Source organism: Nematolebias whitei, chromosome 17 (genome assembly GCF_014905685.2).
Source record: "Nematolebias whitei isolate Nwh7 chromosome 17, NemWhi1, whole genome shotgun sequence".
Lineage (NCBI taxonomy): Eukaryota > Metazoa > Chordata > Actinopteri > Cyprinodontiformes > Rivulidae > Nematolebias > Nematolebias whitei.
Genome location: NC_056514.1, coordinates 20,915,954 through 20,935,012, shown reverse-complemented (window position 1 = coordinate 20,935,012; position 19,059 = coordinate 20,915,954). Strand labels below are relative to the sequence as shown.

At 44.7% G+C, this 19,059-nt stretch overlaps 1 protein-coding gene across 1 annotated transcript in view; it reads right to left on the bottom strand.

Annotated features, from left to right (window-relative positions):
• The window catches only part of dlgap5 (discs, large (Drosophila) homolog-associated protein 5), an 8,016-nt gene extending 1,045 nt beyond the window's left edge, over window positions 1–6,971 (bottom strand). The window contains 19 exon segments of the mRNA XM_037690770.1: window positions 261–423; window positions 530–1,122; window positions 1,228–1,477; window positions 1,665–1,766; window positions 2,436–2,596; window positions 2,746–2,834; window positions 2,955–3,108; window positions 3,218–3,458; window positions 3,553–3,587; window positions 3,686–3,760; window positions 4,245–4,260; window positions 4,262–4,295; window positions 4,297–4,348; window positions 4,390–4,485; window positions 4,555–4,595; window positions 4,702–4,772; window positions 4,906–5,090; window positions 5,226–5,476; window positions 6,909–6,971. Coding sequence (XP_037546698.1) covers window positions 261–423; window positions 530–1,122; window positions 1,228–1,477; window positions 1,665–1,766; window positions 2,436–2,596; window positions 2,746–2,834; window positions 2,955–3,108; window positions 3,218–3,458; window positions 3,553–3,587; window positions 3,686–3,760; window positions 4,245–4,260; window positions 4,262–4,295; window positions 4,297–4,348; window positions 4,390–4,485; window positions 4,555–4,595; window positions 4,702–4,772; window positions 4,906–5,090; window positions 5,226–5,466 — 2,599 coding nt within the window. The 5' untranslated portion in view covers window positions 5,467–5,476; window positions 6,909–6,971.
• Between the last annotated feature and the right edge of the window lie 12,088 nt (window positions 6,972–19,059).

Sequence of the window (19,059 nt, the reverse complement as noted above, 5' to 3'; positions counted from 1 at the left end):
ATATATATATATATATATATATATATATAAACTACATTTATAATTAAACATTTGATACATTCACTATGCGCCATTATGAATATAAAAATTAATATTGCAAAAAAATTGCAAATGTCTGCGTTCAGTTTATATTTACACTAACAAAAATGCCAACTTTTTATATAATTGGGGTTGTATAAAACCGTGCTGCAGCTCTAAAGAAGCACAAAGCCCAGCTGTTTTCTGTGTGCATGCAGTGTACTTGTGGACGTCCGTTGTACCTGGCTCCTGCCACACAAGTTCCTCAGGTTGACCTCTGGGACTCTCCATCTCGACATCTGCTCCCCTGGGTGACAACATCTCTCCAGCACCCACATCTCTAGGTGACAAGCTGCATCGTTTTGAAGGCTGGAGGTAGCGCTCAAAATCAAAAACAGGAACCTCCTAAAGTTTTAAGAGCAATCATTGCATGATCAAATACATACAGCCACCCCAGCAGGATGAAATATTACAGTACACATACACACAAAGAAAAACTCAACTTGCGTACCTCAATGATGGAACCATCAGAAGTGACACACTCAGACTGCTGGGCCTCCACATGAAGCTGCACAGCAGGAGAGGAGGTGGGTGGAGGACTAGAAGTTCCACAAGGGGACAGCAAGAAACTCAGGGATGATGGAGGCTCTGGAGCCTGCAGGACTGGAGAGGGGGAAAGTCTCGGTGACAGTGGGAGGTCCCTGGTGATAGTGACAGCTGGTTTATCATCCTTTTCTACTGAAACCGTTGCTTCAGGCTCTTCCTGCACAGAGACGCTTTCTGACTGCTGTGTGAGGTTCTGCTCAGACTGGACCTCTTCTGAAGGCACTTCCTTTACAGGTGAGAAACACAGAGAGACGTTTACCGTGTCCACTCTGCTCTGAGAGGCCCGAGGAGTGGCGCGCCGGGACTTCGACGCTGGAGTTTGCTCAAGGCTGAGGTGGAGCTGGCCTGGAGTGTGGCCACGTCTAGCAGGAGAAGCGCGTGCACCAACAGGAGTCTGGACCAGCGCGAGGGACCTTCGAGTGACTCTTCTGGGTGAGAGCAGAGAGACGGGAGAGGCCTGAGGAAGCACAGCAGTGCTCCCACGACTTGATCTCCGAGCTGGAAACAAACATAAGGTAAAGAACAAATATTATAGTTCAACAAGAGAGGGGAACAAAAGGTCAAGCAGACAAATGACACTCAAGTTAAAGCCGTTGCTCTCACCTGATGGTTTGGCTGGACTCTCCACTTTAAAGAAACCTCCATCAAAGACCACCGTTTCCTGAGTTTGGGCCTCTGCTTGGGGTTGTGGTTCTTGAGAGGTTTGGTTTTCTGTGTTTGCAGCCTCCTGTGCTGCTTTCTCTGCCTCGGCTGCCTGCTGTTTGGCTTTCATGGCAGCTTTCACAGCAGCCAGACGAGACTTGGCTGCAGCTTTGGTAACTGCTGGCTTGGCTGGTGGTGCTGCTGGTGGTTTCTGACAAAAGAAAACACAAACAAAACTGAAAGGTTAGAGAAACCGTCTAATGAAGGACAGAATCAGAAACAAGGTTGTTCTTTGTATGGTTATTGTAGCAAAATAAACATGAAAAGAAAACAAAGGGATAAAAATTCATAACATACAAGTCCAATATTTTAATAAAGCTACATTTAGGAGGATTCACCTTCACTATCTTCCTCTGGCGCGGTGGGGGTTTGTGCTCCTCCACCCACCCTCGAGCCTCTGCGTCTTTGAGAGCACCAAACTTCTTGTGCACGTCTTCCACCTGACAAAGAGCAAAAGTCCATAAAATAAAAAAAATATTATTGGCCTACATTAAAAACAGAACAACCTTTTCTCTTATCTAACAATGTTAAGTCTGGTCCTCTGGACGGATTCTTGTTGATGCGTTTCGTCTTTTATCCAAAAGACTTCTTCAGTCTGAGGCGCTGCAACAAACCCAGTCAACCAGTTTGCTGGTGCCAAAACTAGCTGTTCACATGCAAAAGTAGGATCATCAGTTGATCATTAGTGCCAAAACAATTGGTTGTTATTGCCACAACAGTTGGTCATTGTTACCATAACAGTTGGTCGTTGTTACCATAACAGTTGGTCGTTGGCGCCATGGCAGTTAGTCGTTAGCGCCATGGCCGTTGGTCGTTAGCGCCATGGCAGTTGGTCGTTAGCGAATAACAAGTGACCATTAGGGCACTAACGATCAAATGTTAGGCTGATGGTCCTACTTTTGCATGTGAACAGCTAGTTTTGGCACCTCAAACTGGTTGACTGGGTTTGTTGCAGAGCCTCAGATAGAAGAAGTCTTTTGGATAAAAGACGAAACTTATCAACAAGAAGAATCCATCCAGAGGACCTGACTTAACTTTGTTAGATTTATCAAACTGGATTATTGATCATGCATCAGGACAACCTTTTCCCTTCTTCACAAAATACCCACCTGGAAACAAACCATGTCCCAGAACCCCTGCAGGTCAGTGCAGGTGGTGATCTTCTCCCCTCGCCCCAGCTCACAGTCATCCACCAGTCCACTGAACTGGTTGAAACGCTCTTTCATCAGCAGCCTTGCCTGACCAACAGCTGTACGCATGCAATTTCTCACTGCCAGACAAGAGCAACAACACTACCTAAATGATGTGGTTCAGTTAAAGATGTCATTTTCTGTAATAAAGTTTTATCACTCACATTAACACCAAATTAAACACAGTCCCACATTCAAAGGTCATTTTGGATTGGGAAGATGCACTCACTTTCTTCTGGAACGGACTCATCGTCCACTTTAGCCTCCCAGAGGAGACAAAGAGTCATCAGTCTGTCTGTTTCGTTGACGATTTCCGATCTGAACAAATTGCAAACAAAATTACAGCACAAACATATCGTGTGGTTTGCATAAAAAAAAAAAAAAAAAAAAATCCCCATAATGGACAACTAGATAAGAAAAGAAAAAAAAGTACACCACCTGAAGTAAGGTACATTGTGCTTTGATTCCAGTGGATTTCCTGGGGTCGGAGGAGCACCTGCTGGAGACGTACGAGGAGTCGTTGGTGGAGTGGCTTCACTTGGTTTGGACTCAGCTGTTAACACTGGAGATGTCGGAAGATTGAAACTAGAACAGGAAATAATAAATCACAGATCAGCATTTAGATCCAGAACAATTCTAACTTACATATATTCTAACCTACATAATATTTAAAATGTTCTAAATCCAAAGGGAAACGGACCTTGGTGTGAGGAAAGCGTCAGCTGAGCGAGGAGTCAGGGGCTCGAACTTAAAAGAAGACAAGCCAGAGGGAGCCTGGAAGATAAAACCCTCTGGAGCAAATGACTGACGGACAGAGTTCTTAACAGGAACACACTCCTTCGGAGCAGGGTCCACGTCCATGTCTTCCTCCTTGGGACAGGGTTGTGGGCTGGGAGGACGAAGTGTTTGCGCTGGCTCCTGGTGCTCCTTCAACTCCAGCTTCTGTACAAAAAGAGAATTAGCAAACAAAGTAATACTTAAAAAAAAAAACCTCTTTCCGAATGCAGCTTCAAACCTTCAGTGACGCAGCACTCACCTTGGAAGCAGCAGTGTTTGCGATGCTGCTCACAACTGCAGAAAATTAGAAAGTAGTTTGAGAAATCAAAACATTTTATGCTCATAAAGCTGAACAGCAATGCCATAATGTAGACGATTGGATATAATGATACCTTTACACTTCTCAGCTTCACCAGAGGGAGGGGCCAGAGGTTTGACAACAGCCCTGGACCTGGTCGTTCTCACGTCTGAGGGCAGAGAGCAACATTTAACATCTATTCATCATTTTTACCCACTTCTTCCATTTTGAGTCACGGGGGTCACTACTGTGCAGGAGGTGGAGTACACCCTGGACAGGTCTCCAGTCCATCACAGGGACACATAGAGACAAACGAGACAACCATTCACTCACTCACACCTAGGTACAACTTAAGAGTGAACAATCAGCCTAACATGCATGTTTTTGGTCTGTGGGAGGAAACCATGGATGCACGGAGTGAACATGCAAACTCCACCCAGAAAGGTTCCAGACAGGGATTCGATCTGGCGACCATCTTGCTGAGAGACAACGGCTCTATAAACTGAGCCACCGTGCTGTGCCGCCCAACATTTAACATTATTTGCAGTTTTCTAGAAAACCTTTCTCCTAAACTAAAGTTTTACTGTGGAAGCGAACCAAAGCTTAATACATTTTCAAGACGAGCTGTACACTGGGCATCGTGCTGTGTGCACCCGCAGCCTTGGCCTTAAAGATCGTCTTTCACCACAGGAGTTTTTATAACGAGTCTTGCTGGCTGATCTGGTTGAAGAAGAATGTGTGGGACCCTGTACCCCCGTGTCAATGTTCAGTCATGTACCAGCATTCCTTCTCATTACCGGTAGTTACCTGCACGAACGTTGGCCCTGGAAGCAGCCGGTTGAGGCTTGATGACAGCAACATGGGCTCTGGTTGATCTTTCTGCTGCAGGTTGAGCTAAAGGGAAGAGAGGGAAGTTAGGCTGCGAGGCTTCAGTTCACTAGATATTTTCATAAAGACACTTACCTTTATTTGCTGCGGTATGTGGGTTCTGCAACATCAGAGGCGGTGTGAATATTGGAAAAAAGAACAAGAAGTATACATTACTTTATGCTATTAACAGATCATACTAAAACAAGAAAATATGCAGTCATGTTTTACGAAAAGCACACCTTTTGTGCTTCTTGCTGTTTCATCGAACGAGTGACTCTGGTACTTTGGGTTGGAGCTGCAGTCACCTTTTTCTGAAAGGCATGAAAATATTTTACTGAAATAAAAATAGTGACCCCGACCTCCCACCCCTTCATGTCATCATAAACAAAAACAAGACAGAAGAGGTGCAACAAAGATACGATTGCATTACATGTGCATCATCACCTCCTTAGATCTGGATGAAGCAGGTGGAACTGGGGGCAGCGAGGAATAAGTGATGGTGTCCTTTGGCTGATAGAGGCCAATCTTAAATATCCCTTTGCGCTCCTTTTCTCTCTTTTCCTTCTCCTTCTGGAGGGACTTCTGTTCTTTCCAGCGCTCGAGTCGTTTTAATCTGTCTTGAGCCAAAACTGTTGGAAAATAAGCATTTGATAAAACCTTAAATTAGTGGGAACAGTGCAAAGTATTTTAGTTGAATATTGCTGCTGTAGATAGATCAGTGTAGATTTGTGCAGAGTTGTCAGAAACATTAAATCGGGTCATACCGGTACTTTTAGCAGACTTGGCGTTGTTCTGTTTCTCCTGAATAGGAGACATGTTGGCTGTTGCTATGGAAACGTTCAATGAAGACATCTCCAGCTCTGAGAGTTTATCCAGTTTCCTGCGTGTATTCACAACCCGCTCTCGATTCTCCTTTTGGGACTGAGACCTTCTGCGGGACATTTTTACCCTCAGCATTGACACGCTTGTGTCCCGCTCCCGGAGGTAAGCAAACCGTGACTCCATGTTCAAATACCTGAATGAATTACAAGAAGGATGAAATGAGACATAAAACATAAAATGGACTGTACTTGTATAGCACCTTTCTATTTTATCAAGATAATCAAAGCTCTTTACAACACAATCTGTGCCTCATTTACCCATTCACACAGCACTCGAATGGATCTATACAAAGACTAATCAATGCTTTATCACATTCATACACCGATGGACACACATCGGAGGCAATGAGGGGTTCAGTGTCTTGCCCAGGGACTTCATGTGACTGCTGGTGGAATTGAACCCCTGGCTCTCGCATTGGAGGGCGATTGGCCCGTTAATTATGAGCAGAATTTAGGAGGAACAAAAACAACATTTCATATTGGTCAGTTTTACAGTCATAAGTACAGTACTAAACTATTCATGGATGACACATGAAACTAGAAATTCATCTTTAAAAGATGCACAACAGAGCATAAAATCATCTTTGAATTAAAGGCCTTTCTTAAGCTTTTCCAAAATACCAGTAATAAGAGGAAAAATACAAGAAAAAACATTAGGATGGCTGTTCTTTAAATACCACTCAATCTTTGCTATCAGCCAAAGAAACTGCTGATAGAAAGTGCTTTTTGGTAATCTTGTTAATTCAGTGAACATTGTCCCGTCTCATCAATAAATCTATGTTCAAGTTAAACTATAAAACAATTACTTCAAACAACGCTGATAGTTTAAAAGTTTTGTTAAGTGCATTTCCCACACACAAAAAAATAAAACAACAAAGACTGTTAAATGGGAGGATAAGATTAAAAAAATGCATTCTTGTCCTATGTAAACATGTTTATCTATCATGGTAAATAGTGTAGTAGGTTTTCAACATGAATTAGTTTTAATAGTGTAGTGAAGTGACATCCCAGGAATACTTGTCCAGAAGAGAAGGACAAACCCAACATGCCCAGACAAATCCTAAACATTAAAAAAAGAATGAAATTTATGGTTTAGTACTAGGGACTCTCAGAAGATCTCTATGAAGATAAGTAAATTATATTTTCAGAAAACAAAGAATTTGAGCATGAACTTTTGGAGCTTAAAAAAAGTATACTGTATAAGAAAATCTACTGTTCAGCTACAAAATCATGGTGAAAATGTGTTAGAACTGTCATCATTCTTACAATAGACCTAAGTAAAAGGAGTCAATACACATTAATTTAAATGTGATGTTTCTGAAGATACGCAGTATTGAGAATGAACCATTATCCTACGTAATTTTAGCAAGAGCATAGTGCGTTCATGAAGGCTTATATTTATAATAATTTTATAATAAACACATACAACACAGCTGAAGTTAACTGCAACCAACGCAACAAAAATAAACTAAAAAGCTAGGTAGCCGAGCAGCTAACTTCCGACTTAAAAAAAAAGTTCATTCAGTCACAAGCAACCTACAACAGATAAATAAAACAATACATTACCTTCTTTAAAATACAAAATATCCTGTGGAATTTTAATAAACAGGAGGGAAAAAGTATTTCGCAGACGCACTGCACACAAGCTAACCCGAAAACGCAATCAACAGTTAAGAAGTAGTTTAAAAAATGGTACAAGGGTCGCTGATTGGTTGACGGTCTGGAGTCCTGCTCTGATTGGTCGTTTTTCTTCTTCGTGCCAAGTGGTCAAAGAAAGGCGGAAAAGGATTTCCTTTAAGCTCCAGTTACTTAAAAAAAAGCAACAACCTGTGAACAAACAAAGTAGTGATTTTTAAGAATAAAGTTTGAATGAATTTTAAGTGCCATTTTTCAAAATAAGAGAGTAGCTACCCAGGTAGAAAATGGATTAATAAATCAAAATACACAGACTTGCATAAAAGGTTTAGTTTTGTTGCTCTATAGCAGAAACAGGAAAAAAAAGATTTTCATTCAACCTTTATTTAGACAGGTTAATCACATTGAGTCTCGAGGACTGATTTACAAGAGAGACCTGATTTCAACAAAGAATGATGACAAATGTATATGTATATAGATGTGTATACATATACACATCTATATACATATAATATATATATATACACAGCATATATATATATATATATATATATATATATATATATATATATATATAGTGCCTTGCGAAAGTATTCGGCCCCTTTGAACTGTTCAACCTTTTGCCACATTTCAGGCTTCAAACATCCATCCATCCATCCATCCATTATCTTTACCCGCTTATTCCATTTTGGGTCACGGGGGTCGCTGGTGCCCATGTCCAGCAATCACTGTGCGAGGGGCGTGGTACACCCTGGACGGGTCGCAAGTCCATCACAGGGCCACATAGAGACAAACGAGACAAACAACCATTCACTCTCTCACTCACACCTAGGGGCAATTTAGAGTTATCAATCAGCCTAACATGCATGTTTTTGGTCTGTGGGAGGAAACCGGAGCACCCGGAGAAAACCCACGCATGCACGGAGAGAACATGCAAACTCCACCCAGAAAGGCCCCTGGACCGGGGTTTGAACCAAGGACCTGCTCGCTGAGAGGCAGCAGCTCTACCAGTTGCGCCACCGTGCTGCTAGGCTTCAAACATAAAGATATAAAATTTTAATTTTTTGTGAAGAATCAACAACAAGTGGGACACAATCGTGAAGTGGAATGAAATTTATTGGATGTGTCAAACTTTTATATCAAATAAAAAACTGAAAAGTATGGCGTGCAATATTATTCGTCCCCTTTACTTTCAGTGCAGAAAACTCACTCCAGAAGTTCAGTGAGGATCTATGAATGATCCAATGTTGTCCCAAATGACTCATGATGATAAATAGAATCCACCTGTGTGTAATCAAATCTCTGTATAAATGCACCTGCTCTGTGATAGTCTCAGGGTTCTGTTCAAAGCACAGAGAGCATCATGAAGACCAAGGAACACACCAGGCAGGTCCGAGATACTGTTGTGGAGAAGTTTAAAGCCGGATTTGGATAAAAAAAAAGATTTCCCAAGCTTCAAACATCCCAAGGAGCACTATGCAAGCAATCATATTGAAATGGAAGGAGTATCAGACCACTGCAAATCTACCAAGACCCGGCCATCCCTCTAAACTTTCATCTGGAACAAGGAGAAGACTGATCAGAGATGCAGCCAAGAGGCCCATGATCACTCTGGATGAACTGCAGAGATTTACAGCTGAGGTGGGAGAGTCTGTCCATAGGACAACAATCAGTTGTACACTGCACAAATCGTTGGTTATGTACTGTAACCCCAGATTCTATGAGTATAAGCTTCGCCCTTTAAGGCTGTCACTGATGGGTTTATCCCGTTATGCGCAGCATAAGCACTGAAAGAATTTAGTCCACGCCCACCTGCTGTGTGGGCCCCACCCGGTCCGTATAAATTACGTTAAGAGCGGGAAATCGGCTCCCAAAATAGCTTTTTCTTCAGCCATTTAGGAGCCAGTGAGGCTTATACTCATAGAATCTGGGGTTACAGTACGTAACCAACGTTCTATGTCGTATAGGCTTCGCCCTTTAAGGCTGTCGCTGATGTGTTAAGGGCGAAGCGGATGTGGTCCTCGCCTCACTGGGTCCATTCGAACACAGTATGACGCGGAAGCTTGCCCAAAAAACGTCTTTTCACTCAGCTCCCCGTGTGCATAACTACGCGTTGCGTAATTATGTGCCATGCACAGACGCATGTTGTGTAACTATGCGTACTGACAAAAACATGAACGCCCCGGAAATTTTCAACGGGGAAAGGATGTTGAAAAGAAGAGGGGGGGGGGGGGGGGGGCATGAACCAACTGGTTCATGGTTGAGTAGTATAAACAGATCAAAAAACAATGAACTGATTATTGATCAAATGAACTGATTGGTAACAATAGTCATGAACTGATTAATGACAATAGAACCAAAATCACAGACACAACTTGTGACTGATAACAACATCTCACACTGCAGTGCATGCAGACAGAAGTGAGCTTAAACAGAGTTCCATGAAAAACAACAATATTCATTCTGTTAGAGCACTAAGGACAGAATGTGTCATGGAACGAGCCGTCACATCACGTAAATAAAAGCGAATGAATGAGCAGGGTGTTGACCACACAGCCGCAGTGCAAATGTCCTGCATTGACATACCATTATGCAGAGCAGTCGAAGATGCGATAACCCTGGTCGAGTGTGCTTGAGGTTGACAGGAGGCTCTAAATCTGATGCTTGTAGGCTTCAGGAAAGGCCTCACACAGCCAGTGTGACAAGCGCTGGGTGGATAACGGGCGACCTGCAGATGCATCTCTATAATGCACAAACAGGTGTTGAGTTTGACGCATTACAGCTGTGTGCGCTATGTAACACGTCAACGCCCGCACCGGACAGAGAAGATGAAAAGATGCTTCTTCTTCTGATCTGTGGGGGGGGAGGGAAAAAAACCCCTCCAACGATATCGCTCTTGATTTAAAAGAGCTCGTGATGATTTTAGGCATAAAAGCTGAGTTTGGTCTTAAATCAGCTGAACTACCATCAGCCTGAATTCTGAGACATGACGGAGCGACAGAGAGGGCAGATAAATCACTCACCCTCTTAGCGGATGTTAAAACCAGAAGCAGGGCTGTTTTAAGAGACAAGAATTTAAGTGAAACCTGATCCAGAGGCTCAAATGGAGCTTGATCAGGGCTCGCAGGACCAGCGTTAAATCCCACTGTGGAGCAAGTGGGCGTGAAGCAGGGCTGCATCTCTGTACGCCTTTTAGAAACCACTTCATCAGCGGGTGATTAAAAGCTGTTCTGTCTCCGAACCCTTCGTGGCAGGAAGAGATGGCTGCAGCGTACGTTTTAATCGTGCTGAATGCCAAATTCCTATCCATCAGCTGTTGTAGAAAAGACAACACGCCACCTAATGGGCATGAGGTGGCCTCTACACCTTTCTCTGTACACCAGCGCTGAAAAGCCGTCCACTTTGATGTGTACAGAGCTGTGGTAAATGCAGCACATGAATCTTGGATTGTGCGCACTACCTCCTGCGGGAGACCCATCCTCTCTAAGCGGGACCGCTCAGCGGCCAGACCCACAGGTGCTGACCTATTTCTGAGTAACTCCTGATCGCTCCTCCTGCTTGAAGGAGAGCATCCTCCCTCTACGGCAGTTTCCACGGACGACCCAACAACAGACGTTGCAGGACTGGGAACCATGGTGCATTCACGTGCTCGGGAGCCACCAGAAGAGCTGTCAGTCCCTCCTCCTGAACTCAGTTCAGGAACCGTAAAATCAGAGGAAGTGGGGGAAACGCGTACAGAAGCGTTTTGGGCCACGGGCTGTGAGCAAATGCATCCACCCCCAGCGGAGGATCGTCTCGTGGGCTCAGGGGAAAACCATAATTGACACTGAGCGTTCTCTCGTGTCGCAAACAGGTCCAAAGCTGCTTTGCCAAACTTCTGCCACGTCTGAACCATCAGGTCTGGATGGAGAGTCCAGTCCCCGTGACGTGGGCCGCCCCTGGACATCACATCTGCCCCTCTGTTCAGAACACCGGGTATGTAAACTGCTCTGATGGAGAGCAGGTTTCGGTGAGCCCAACACAGTAGCTTGCGCAATGTGTAACATCTGGGCTGAACGCACACCCCCTTGACAGTTATGTACGCAGCAGTCATCATGTTGTCTGAGTGAATCAACACATGTTGATTCTGTAGCACAGGAGCAAAGTGTTGAATCACATTCAGCACTGTGCGACTGTGAAAAAATTAATAAACTAACATGTATTGTTTAAATATCATTTAATCCATGTTCATTCTGCAGACTTTCAAAGTTGGTGTGTGTATGTGAACTCTGGTAAACTCTTGTAAATGTGAACTTTTGTCCTCTGCTCCTGCAAACGTCCTTGTATTCCACCACCCGCAGAAGAGGCAAAGATACAGAACTTTACGCTTTTCGTATCAAAATGTTTTTCTTTTTCAGAATGTTCTAGCTCATGAAAAAAGACTGTTACAAATCTAATTAAAAAATACCAGCTCCACAATGTTTTTCAGAATGTTCTAGTCACATGGACAGAAGACTTGTTACAGAACACGGCTTCAACAAGAAGAATAACATCATCTCGTACTGATAACAAGAACTTGTGTATAGTGTCAACCTGAGGAACTTATCCTCCCATTATGATAGAATTTTATTGTGACGCACGAAACATGTATAAATAATATGTACTGTCTCTTTAAGAATCCAGTGTGCTGTGTTGTGTTCTGACTTCACGCAGGCAGCAACTCCTTTCTGCAGAAAGAATAAACCTCGCGCTCCGTTTTGAGCTAAAAGAGAAATGTCTCTGGTTTTCTTTTATTAAGAGTTTTTTTTAAGTTTAGAACAATTATTTATTTTCCACAAAAGTTTGGAGGCACCGCCGGGATACGCCTGAGAGTTCGTCCGGCCTACGGAGAATCACGACGAGGCTGATCACCGGACCTCCGACCCTCCAACTAGGACGTTTTGGGAGCGGGAGGACGTCTGGTTCTCCGGAGGGGGGATCGACTCCGGCCGTATTCGAAAACAGGAAATCAGAGACATCTACGATAAGGTAAATAAATAAATAAATAAAAAAATTTAAAAAAAGCGCTAAGCTAGCAAGCGGGTGGACAGACACGACTCCGTCAAAAAGATCGCTCTCTCATAAAATAAGTAAGTTTTCTTTAGGAAAACCGAGGTAAGTTTTCTTTAGGAAAACCGAGGTAAGCTTTCATTTAGGAAAGCCGAGGTAAGTTCTCATTAGGAGGACCGAGGCGTAAGTTCTGAATTTAGAGTAAGAACCGAGGGTAGGTTTTCTCTAGGAAGACCGAGGTAGGCTCGTCTTTATAAAGACGGCTGAGGAAATAAAATAGTTTCGTCTTAAAGATAAAAATGGGAGCGACAAAAAGTAAGAATCTAGATTACATACCAAACGGTTCGGTTGCAGAAAAAATGAAACGCTTATACGGAGTTTCCTGTCTAAGTTTCGTTTCTCAGTGGCATTACAAATTTGGTTTTCCTAAAAATGGATCTTTAGAAACCCAAGACATTCAAAAACTCGAAGAACAATTATTGCAGCAAAAGCAGAGCATGATTCAGATGAAGAATATACCTCAAAAGGTTTACTTAACGATGCACAAACATGAGGAAGCTTTTAAAATGTGGAAAAATGAGTCTAAAAATATGATGGGTGAAACGGAGTCCAGATTATTACAGATGTCTCAAAAAGTTGAAGATTTACAGAAACAATGCAGAGAACAAGAGACTCAAAAAGACAAAGACGAGAAAAAAAAAAAAAAAACAGAACTGAAAACCTCTCTTTTTCCTCTGTCCTCTCTCACACATGCACCGGAGACCCACGGACCTCTTCCTCCCACCGCACCCTCCACCTCGATCTACCCCTCGCTGGCTGAACTCAAAGACCCACCACCCTATGGCCCACCACAGATGGAAGCACATGAGACTCGCCCTGGACTGAAACCTGCTTGGATCCTCACTTCAGACGATGATTTTATTGGGCCAAAGCCAGCTGCCCCTCAGCAACAAGATGAACAAGGAGCAGCAGGAGGAAGAGATGTTACAACCAGACCACCACCATCCCCTGCTATCAGCTCATCAACATCAACATCTTCAAACTCTTCACCATCACTTTCATCATCTTCTGCAGGTTCTTCAATCATAACTCGGTCCAAAGCTGCAGAGCAAGAGGAGCAGATTAAAGCTTTCAGAGAAAAAGAAAAACTGCTGGAGGCTGAAATACAGAGACTACAACAGTCACAGCACAACAACGGTTCTATAAGCTCCCCCATGACTTCAGATGGTGAACACAACTCCACGACCATGCCGATGCTGGAGGTGGGTGGACCGGACGGACCACAACTGGTGTTCAGAACTTGGCCACTGAGCGACCTGACAAGCCTGGCAAAACAACACCTCCCAGACATGGCCCAAGGAGGAGATGCCGTAGGTGAAGCCATCACCAACATGGTTCGTATTCTCCGCCCCACCATACCAGAACTAAAAATGATTCTCACAGCTGTCTATGGTATGAACTTTGTAAGCACCATAGGCGCACAGCTGTTTGAGGTCCCGCCTGGCAACCAACGGCTGATGCGTGTCGAATACGCCCACGCAGATAACCAAGACTTTGTGACAGCTGTAGGTGACATTGTCAGGAGAGTTAAGACAGCATTTCCACAGACGCCTCAATATGCAAAGATCAAGGACACGGTCCAGAAGAGTGGTGAACCCCCTCAAGAGTACATCGATCGTCTCATCCCTGTGTTTCGCACACACTCTGGCATCGCTTTTCCGGACAACGACTGGCGTGATGCTGCACAGGCTTCAGCCTTCGAAACCATTCTGTGTCAATGTGTGATGGATGGATTCTTGCCAACAATCCGCAAGTCTGTCCAGAACACATACATAGGCTGGAAAGCTGGCATTCGCCTCAATGACCTCCTACGTCATGCCAGACACGCCTGGGAACAGCACACAGCCGAAGAAACTGCAACATTGAAGAAAAAGACAAAACAAGCAGAAAATGCTCAGCTGACTCTTCTTCAAGCTGCACAACAGATGACCTTGAACACTGCCCCACCACAACAGCTTCCAGCTTTTCCACGCCCACCACCACCCCCTGGCCCTTGGCCAGGCTCACAACAGCAACAACCACGTGGGTACGCAGGAGGGCCACAGCCATGCTTCCTGTGTGGAGGGACTGACCATTGGATGAGAGACTGTCCACAAAAACGCACCACATGGCGAGGGCGTGGCCGACCATTCCAGAATCGAGCACCAATGCCACCACGGGAGCCATGGCCCATGAACCATGAACAGAACTTTCACCCAGGCTCCCAACAATCGGTTGGTCGAAGCCAGGGTCCACCCAGGGGTCGTGGCCACCGAGGCGGGCACTCATCCTGACTAGGAGGGGGTGGTGGGGAAGGTCCAGGTCTCCAAACAGCAAGTACACGCACACACACACCAGCTGTTTCACCTACTGATACCACATGCACCTCCACGTATTTTAAATACACCCAGTCAGCATGTTTGAAGTTACCCATGCTCACAATGTTTGTAAACAATGTTCCACTAAAGTTCTTAGTGGACTCAGGGGCCACTCAATCTTTGATAATGAAGAAATGTCTCCCACATGCTCCACTGTGTGGCAAGATTATCCACTCCACAGGAGCATCTGGTGTAGCAATCCCAGAGGTAATGACAACTCCTCTGGATGTGATTGACCCTTTTGATCACACTGCCCACTCACATCAGTTTCTACTCTCACAGACGTGTCCAATAAATCTTCTGGCCAGAGATCTAATTCTTAAATTCAACCTGTCCATCGATTGTAGCCCTGAAGGACTAGTGGTGTCAAAGTCTACACACTCAGTGGATACTTTGGTGACACTAGTGCCTGATCTGCTGTTTGTATTTGAATGGTCCCTCACTGATGAGAGTCAGCGTGTAGCCTTGCTCTCTATGGCCAAAGATAGACTTCCACCTTCATGCACATTCATGCATGAACAACAGCTGCATTGCACTGCTCGTGTTACTTCAGACCCAGCTGATCAGCTAGGAGATTCATTCATGCAAACACCACCAACTGACTTACATACTACAGATATCTGCTGGACAAAGACCACATGTTTCCTGTTGACATGCCTCACAGATGATGTCACACCACAAACATGCTATTTCACAGTACCTGACTCATTTCCTCATGTTTCTCTTGCTAAACCTCCTGAAGCTCAGTGGCGCTCTCTAGGCCCTCTAGCACTGAGAGCCCATTGTGCATCTGACTGGCAACCACTTGACACTTGTTTCTACTCTCCTGCTCTGGAGATGTACAGACAACCACTTATTTCATCACTTCCGGTCACCCCATTCAAAGAAGTGATTGACACCTCTGCATGACTAACACTGCCTACGATGACTTCAGACAACCCAGACCTCTCTGCTGTTCCACCCACATTGTGGGCCCAGACAAAGTATGATGTAGGTCTGATAAAAGGTCAGGAGCCCATCCAAATTACTCCTAAATCTTCTTATCGACCAAAAATACCACAGTATCCACTGAAACCTGAGGCAGCCTCAGGCATTACACCTGTTTTTCACTCTCTTCTGGAAGCAGGTGTAATCGTTCCTTGTCCCACTTCACCTGTGAGAACTCCAATTTTTCCAGTGAAAAAGATCCGCCCCACTCCTCCTGATGAGTGGCGGTTTGTTCAGGATCTTAGAGCTGTAAATGCTGCAGTTCAAGCTCGTGCACCGATCGTCCCTAATCCTTATGTGATCTTGTCTCAAATACCAACTGGCTCCACCCACTTTTCAGTCATAGACCTGGCCAACGCCTTTTTTAGTGTCCTTGTGCATCCAGACAGCCAGTACTGGTTTGCATTTGAGTTTTTAGGAAAGTCTTACACCTTCACTCGCCTTTGCCAGGGCTATTGTGAGTCTCCAACTATTTTCCACCAGGCTTTGAGAGATAGTCTGGCAGGGTTCAGTCTTCCACCTGATTGTGCACTTCTTCAATATGTTGATGATCTTCTTTTGGCTGCTCCTGATGCACAAACATGCAAAACACACACAATCCGCCTCCTGCAGTATCTAGCTGCAGAAGGACACAAGGCCTCGTTGTCTAAACTACAGTTTGTGTTGCCACTGGTTACGTTTCTGGGTCACAGAATCTCTGCAGAAGGAAGAGAGCTGGCTCCTGCGCGTGTTACAGCCATTGTTGCTCTTCCTCTTCCTGAAACAAAAAAGCAGCTCATGTCATTCCTAGGGTTATGCAGTTATTGTCGACATTTCATTCCAAACTACGCAGAACTTGAAACACCACTCCGCGCTGTTTGTCATGAAAAAGGCCTTCAAATGAGCTCTAAATTGACTTGGACACCACCTGCACTGTCAGCATTTGAGACTCTCAAATTACAGCTGCAGAAAGCCCCCACCTTAGGAATTCCTGATCCAACCCGCCCATTTGTGCAGGCGGTGGATGAAAGGGGGGGAGGCATGACATCAGTTTTGTTGCAAAAGCATGGTGACCGCATGAAACCTGTGGCCTACTTCTCATCAAAACTTGATCCAGTTGCTGCAGGACTCCCACTTTGTTTGCGCGCTGTTGCAGCAGCAGAAAAATCTGTATTGGCCAGTAGAGACATTGTGGGGTACTCTGATTTGACCTTGCTTGTACCACACGCTGTCACTCACATTCTAAACGAGCAAAAAACTGCTCACTTGTCTACAGCGCGTTGGTTAAGGTACCACACCACTCTTCTTGACATGCCAAATATCACCATCCAACGTTGCAACGTTTTAAATCCAGCTACACTCTTACCTTCACCTGTCGAAGGCACACCACATGACTGTTTAGCTGAACTTGAAGTGCTTTGCACACCTAGACCTGACTTACAACAAGAACCTCTTGAACACCCAGACTGGGAACTCTTTGTAGATGGCTCATCTTCACGTGATCCTAACACTGGCTCTATTCACAGCGGTTATGCAGTTGTAACTTCCTCTTCCACCATTGAGGCTCGTTCATTGCCTCCTTGTTCAGCTCAGGCCTGTGAACTCATAGCCTTGACCAGAGCTTGCCAACTCTCTGAAAACAAATCTGTCAACATCTTCACTGACTCTCGCTATGCTTTTGGTGTTGTACATGATTTTGGAGCTTTGTGGAAACATCGTCACTTCCTTCGTTCAGATGGACAGCCCATCTTGAACCACAAACTTGTTGCTAATCTTTTAGAAGCAATCACACTTCCCAAACACATTGCTGTAGTAAAATGTGCAGCCCATACCCGAAACACTGACCATGTCTCTAGGGGCAACGCAGCTGCTGACATAGCAGCTAAATCTGCTGCTACCACACCTCCTGAAAGGATCCACCCACTTCCTCTTATGGTCTGCTCATCATCTCAGACTACAGCCTCACCTGACTCATTCACCATCACAGACATGCAAAAACTCTCAACACCTTCTGAGCGAGCAGAATGGAAACGCCTTGGAAGCACATTTACTGATGATATTTGGCTAGGTCCAAACAACAACCCCTGCCTACCTCGACATTTCTTTCATTCTTTTGCTGTTTTAACGCATGGTGGAGACCATGTGTCAAAGGGGGGAATGTTAAGAGAAATGGACACACACTGGTTTACTGTGAAATTTTTGAAAGTTGCTGAACAGTACTGTGACTCATGTCTGATATGTGCCACTCACAATATTTCAAAAACAATAAAAACCACAGCACCAGGTGCACACAAGACAGTGACTGCTCCTTTTCAACATCTAATGATTGATTTTATTGAATTAACGCCTGTTTTAAACAAGAAATACTGCTTGGTTGTTGTCGATATGTTTTCCAAATGGGTTGAAGTTTTCCCCACAAAACATGCAACAGCAAACACAGTAGCAAAGATTTTACTGACGGAAATCATTCCACGATGGGGAATCCCCCAGAGAATTTCAAGTGATAATGGGTCCCACTTCGCAAATGAGATCATGAGTGAAGTATCCACGACCCTACATTTTGACCTGACAAAACACTGTGCCTACCACCCACAGAGCGGGGGCGCTGTTGAACGAGAAAATGGTACTTTGAAAAACAAACTGGCCAAACTTTGTGAGGACACAAAACAGAACTGGGTCACATGCTTGCCTATTGCTGTTATGTATATGAGGATGCGGAGACGAGCTAAATTTCGTCTTAGTCCTTTTGAAATCCTTTTTGCAGCTCCTCCCAATCTGGGAGTTGGACCGACAACTGATCCCACCAGAGATCTTAAACACTGTGATCATAACATGATGAACTATTGCATTGAACTAACCAAACACTTAACATCCATCAGGTCTCAGGTGCAGGGAGGACTCCCTACACCTGCACAAAAGCAATTGCACTGTATTTCTCCTGGAGACTTTGTTATGATTAAATGTTTCAGGAGAAGGCGCTGGAACTCTCCCAGGTGGACTGGACCATTCCAGGTTTTGCTGACCACCCACACGGCTGTGAAGGTGGCTGAGAGAACTACTTGGGTCCACGCCTCCCACTGTAAGCTGTTCAAAGGGATCACTCCACCATCAGGAGAAGACCAAAGGAGCAAAGGACAGGAAAAACCAGGGCAACTGCCCGAAGAGTCACTCAGCACCAACGGGTAGCTGAGGCAGCGGTCTGTTAGGCCACGACCAAACCTAACAGAGCCAGGACAGCACACTCACTGGCGTCAAAACCAGGTGAGGCAGCGTCCCCATTGCCCCTCTTCAACCGGACGGAAACCAGGATATCAAGAACTAGCCCAGAGGAAAAGAAGCACCAGAGCTTAAGAGCTGGGTGCCACCGCGGGTGCAACAAGTATCGGAGTCTGAAAGGCTTGATACCCACGGGGGATCTACGCCACTCACATTCACCACCCACTGATAGAGCTCAGGCTCACAGTGAGGGCGGCGGGGTACCTAGACCCTCCAACTGATCAGGCAGGCAGAACAGATAGACGTTTGATACCCAACAGACAAACAACCATCATGAACTCCATGCGGTACCAGTGGAAACTTTTTGCATTCTTTGCATACATTTTCGTTTTAGTTGTTGGTTTTATTTTCCTCTTACAACACTTTTGTTTTAAGATAAAATGAAAATTCGTTTT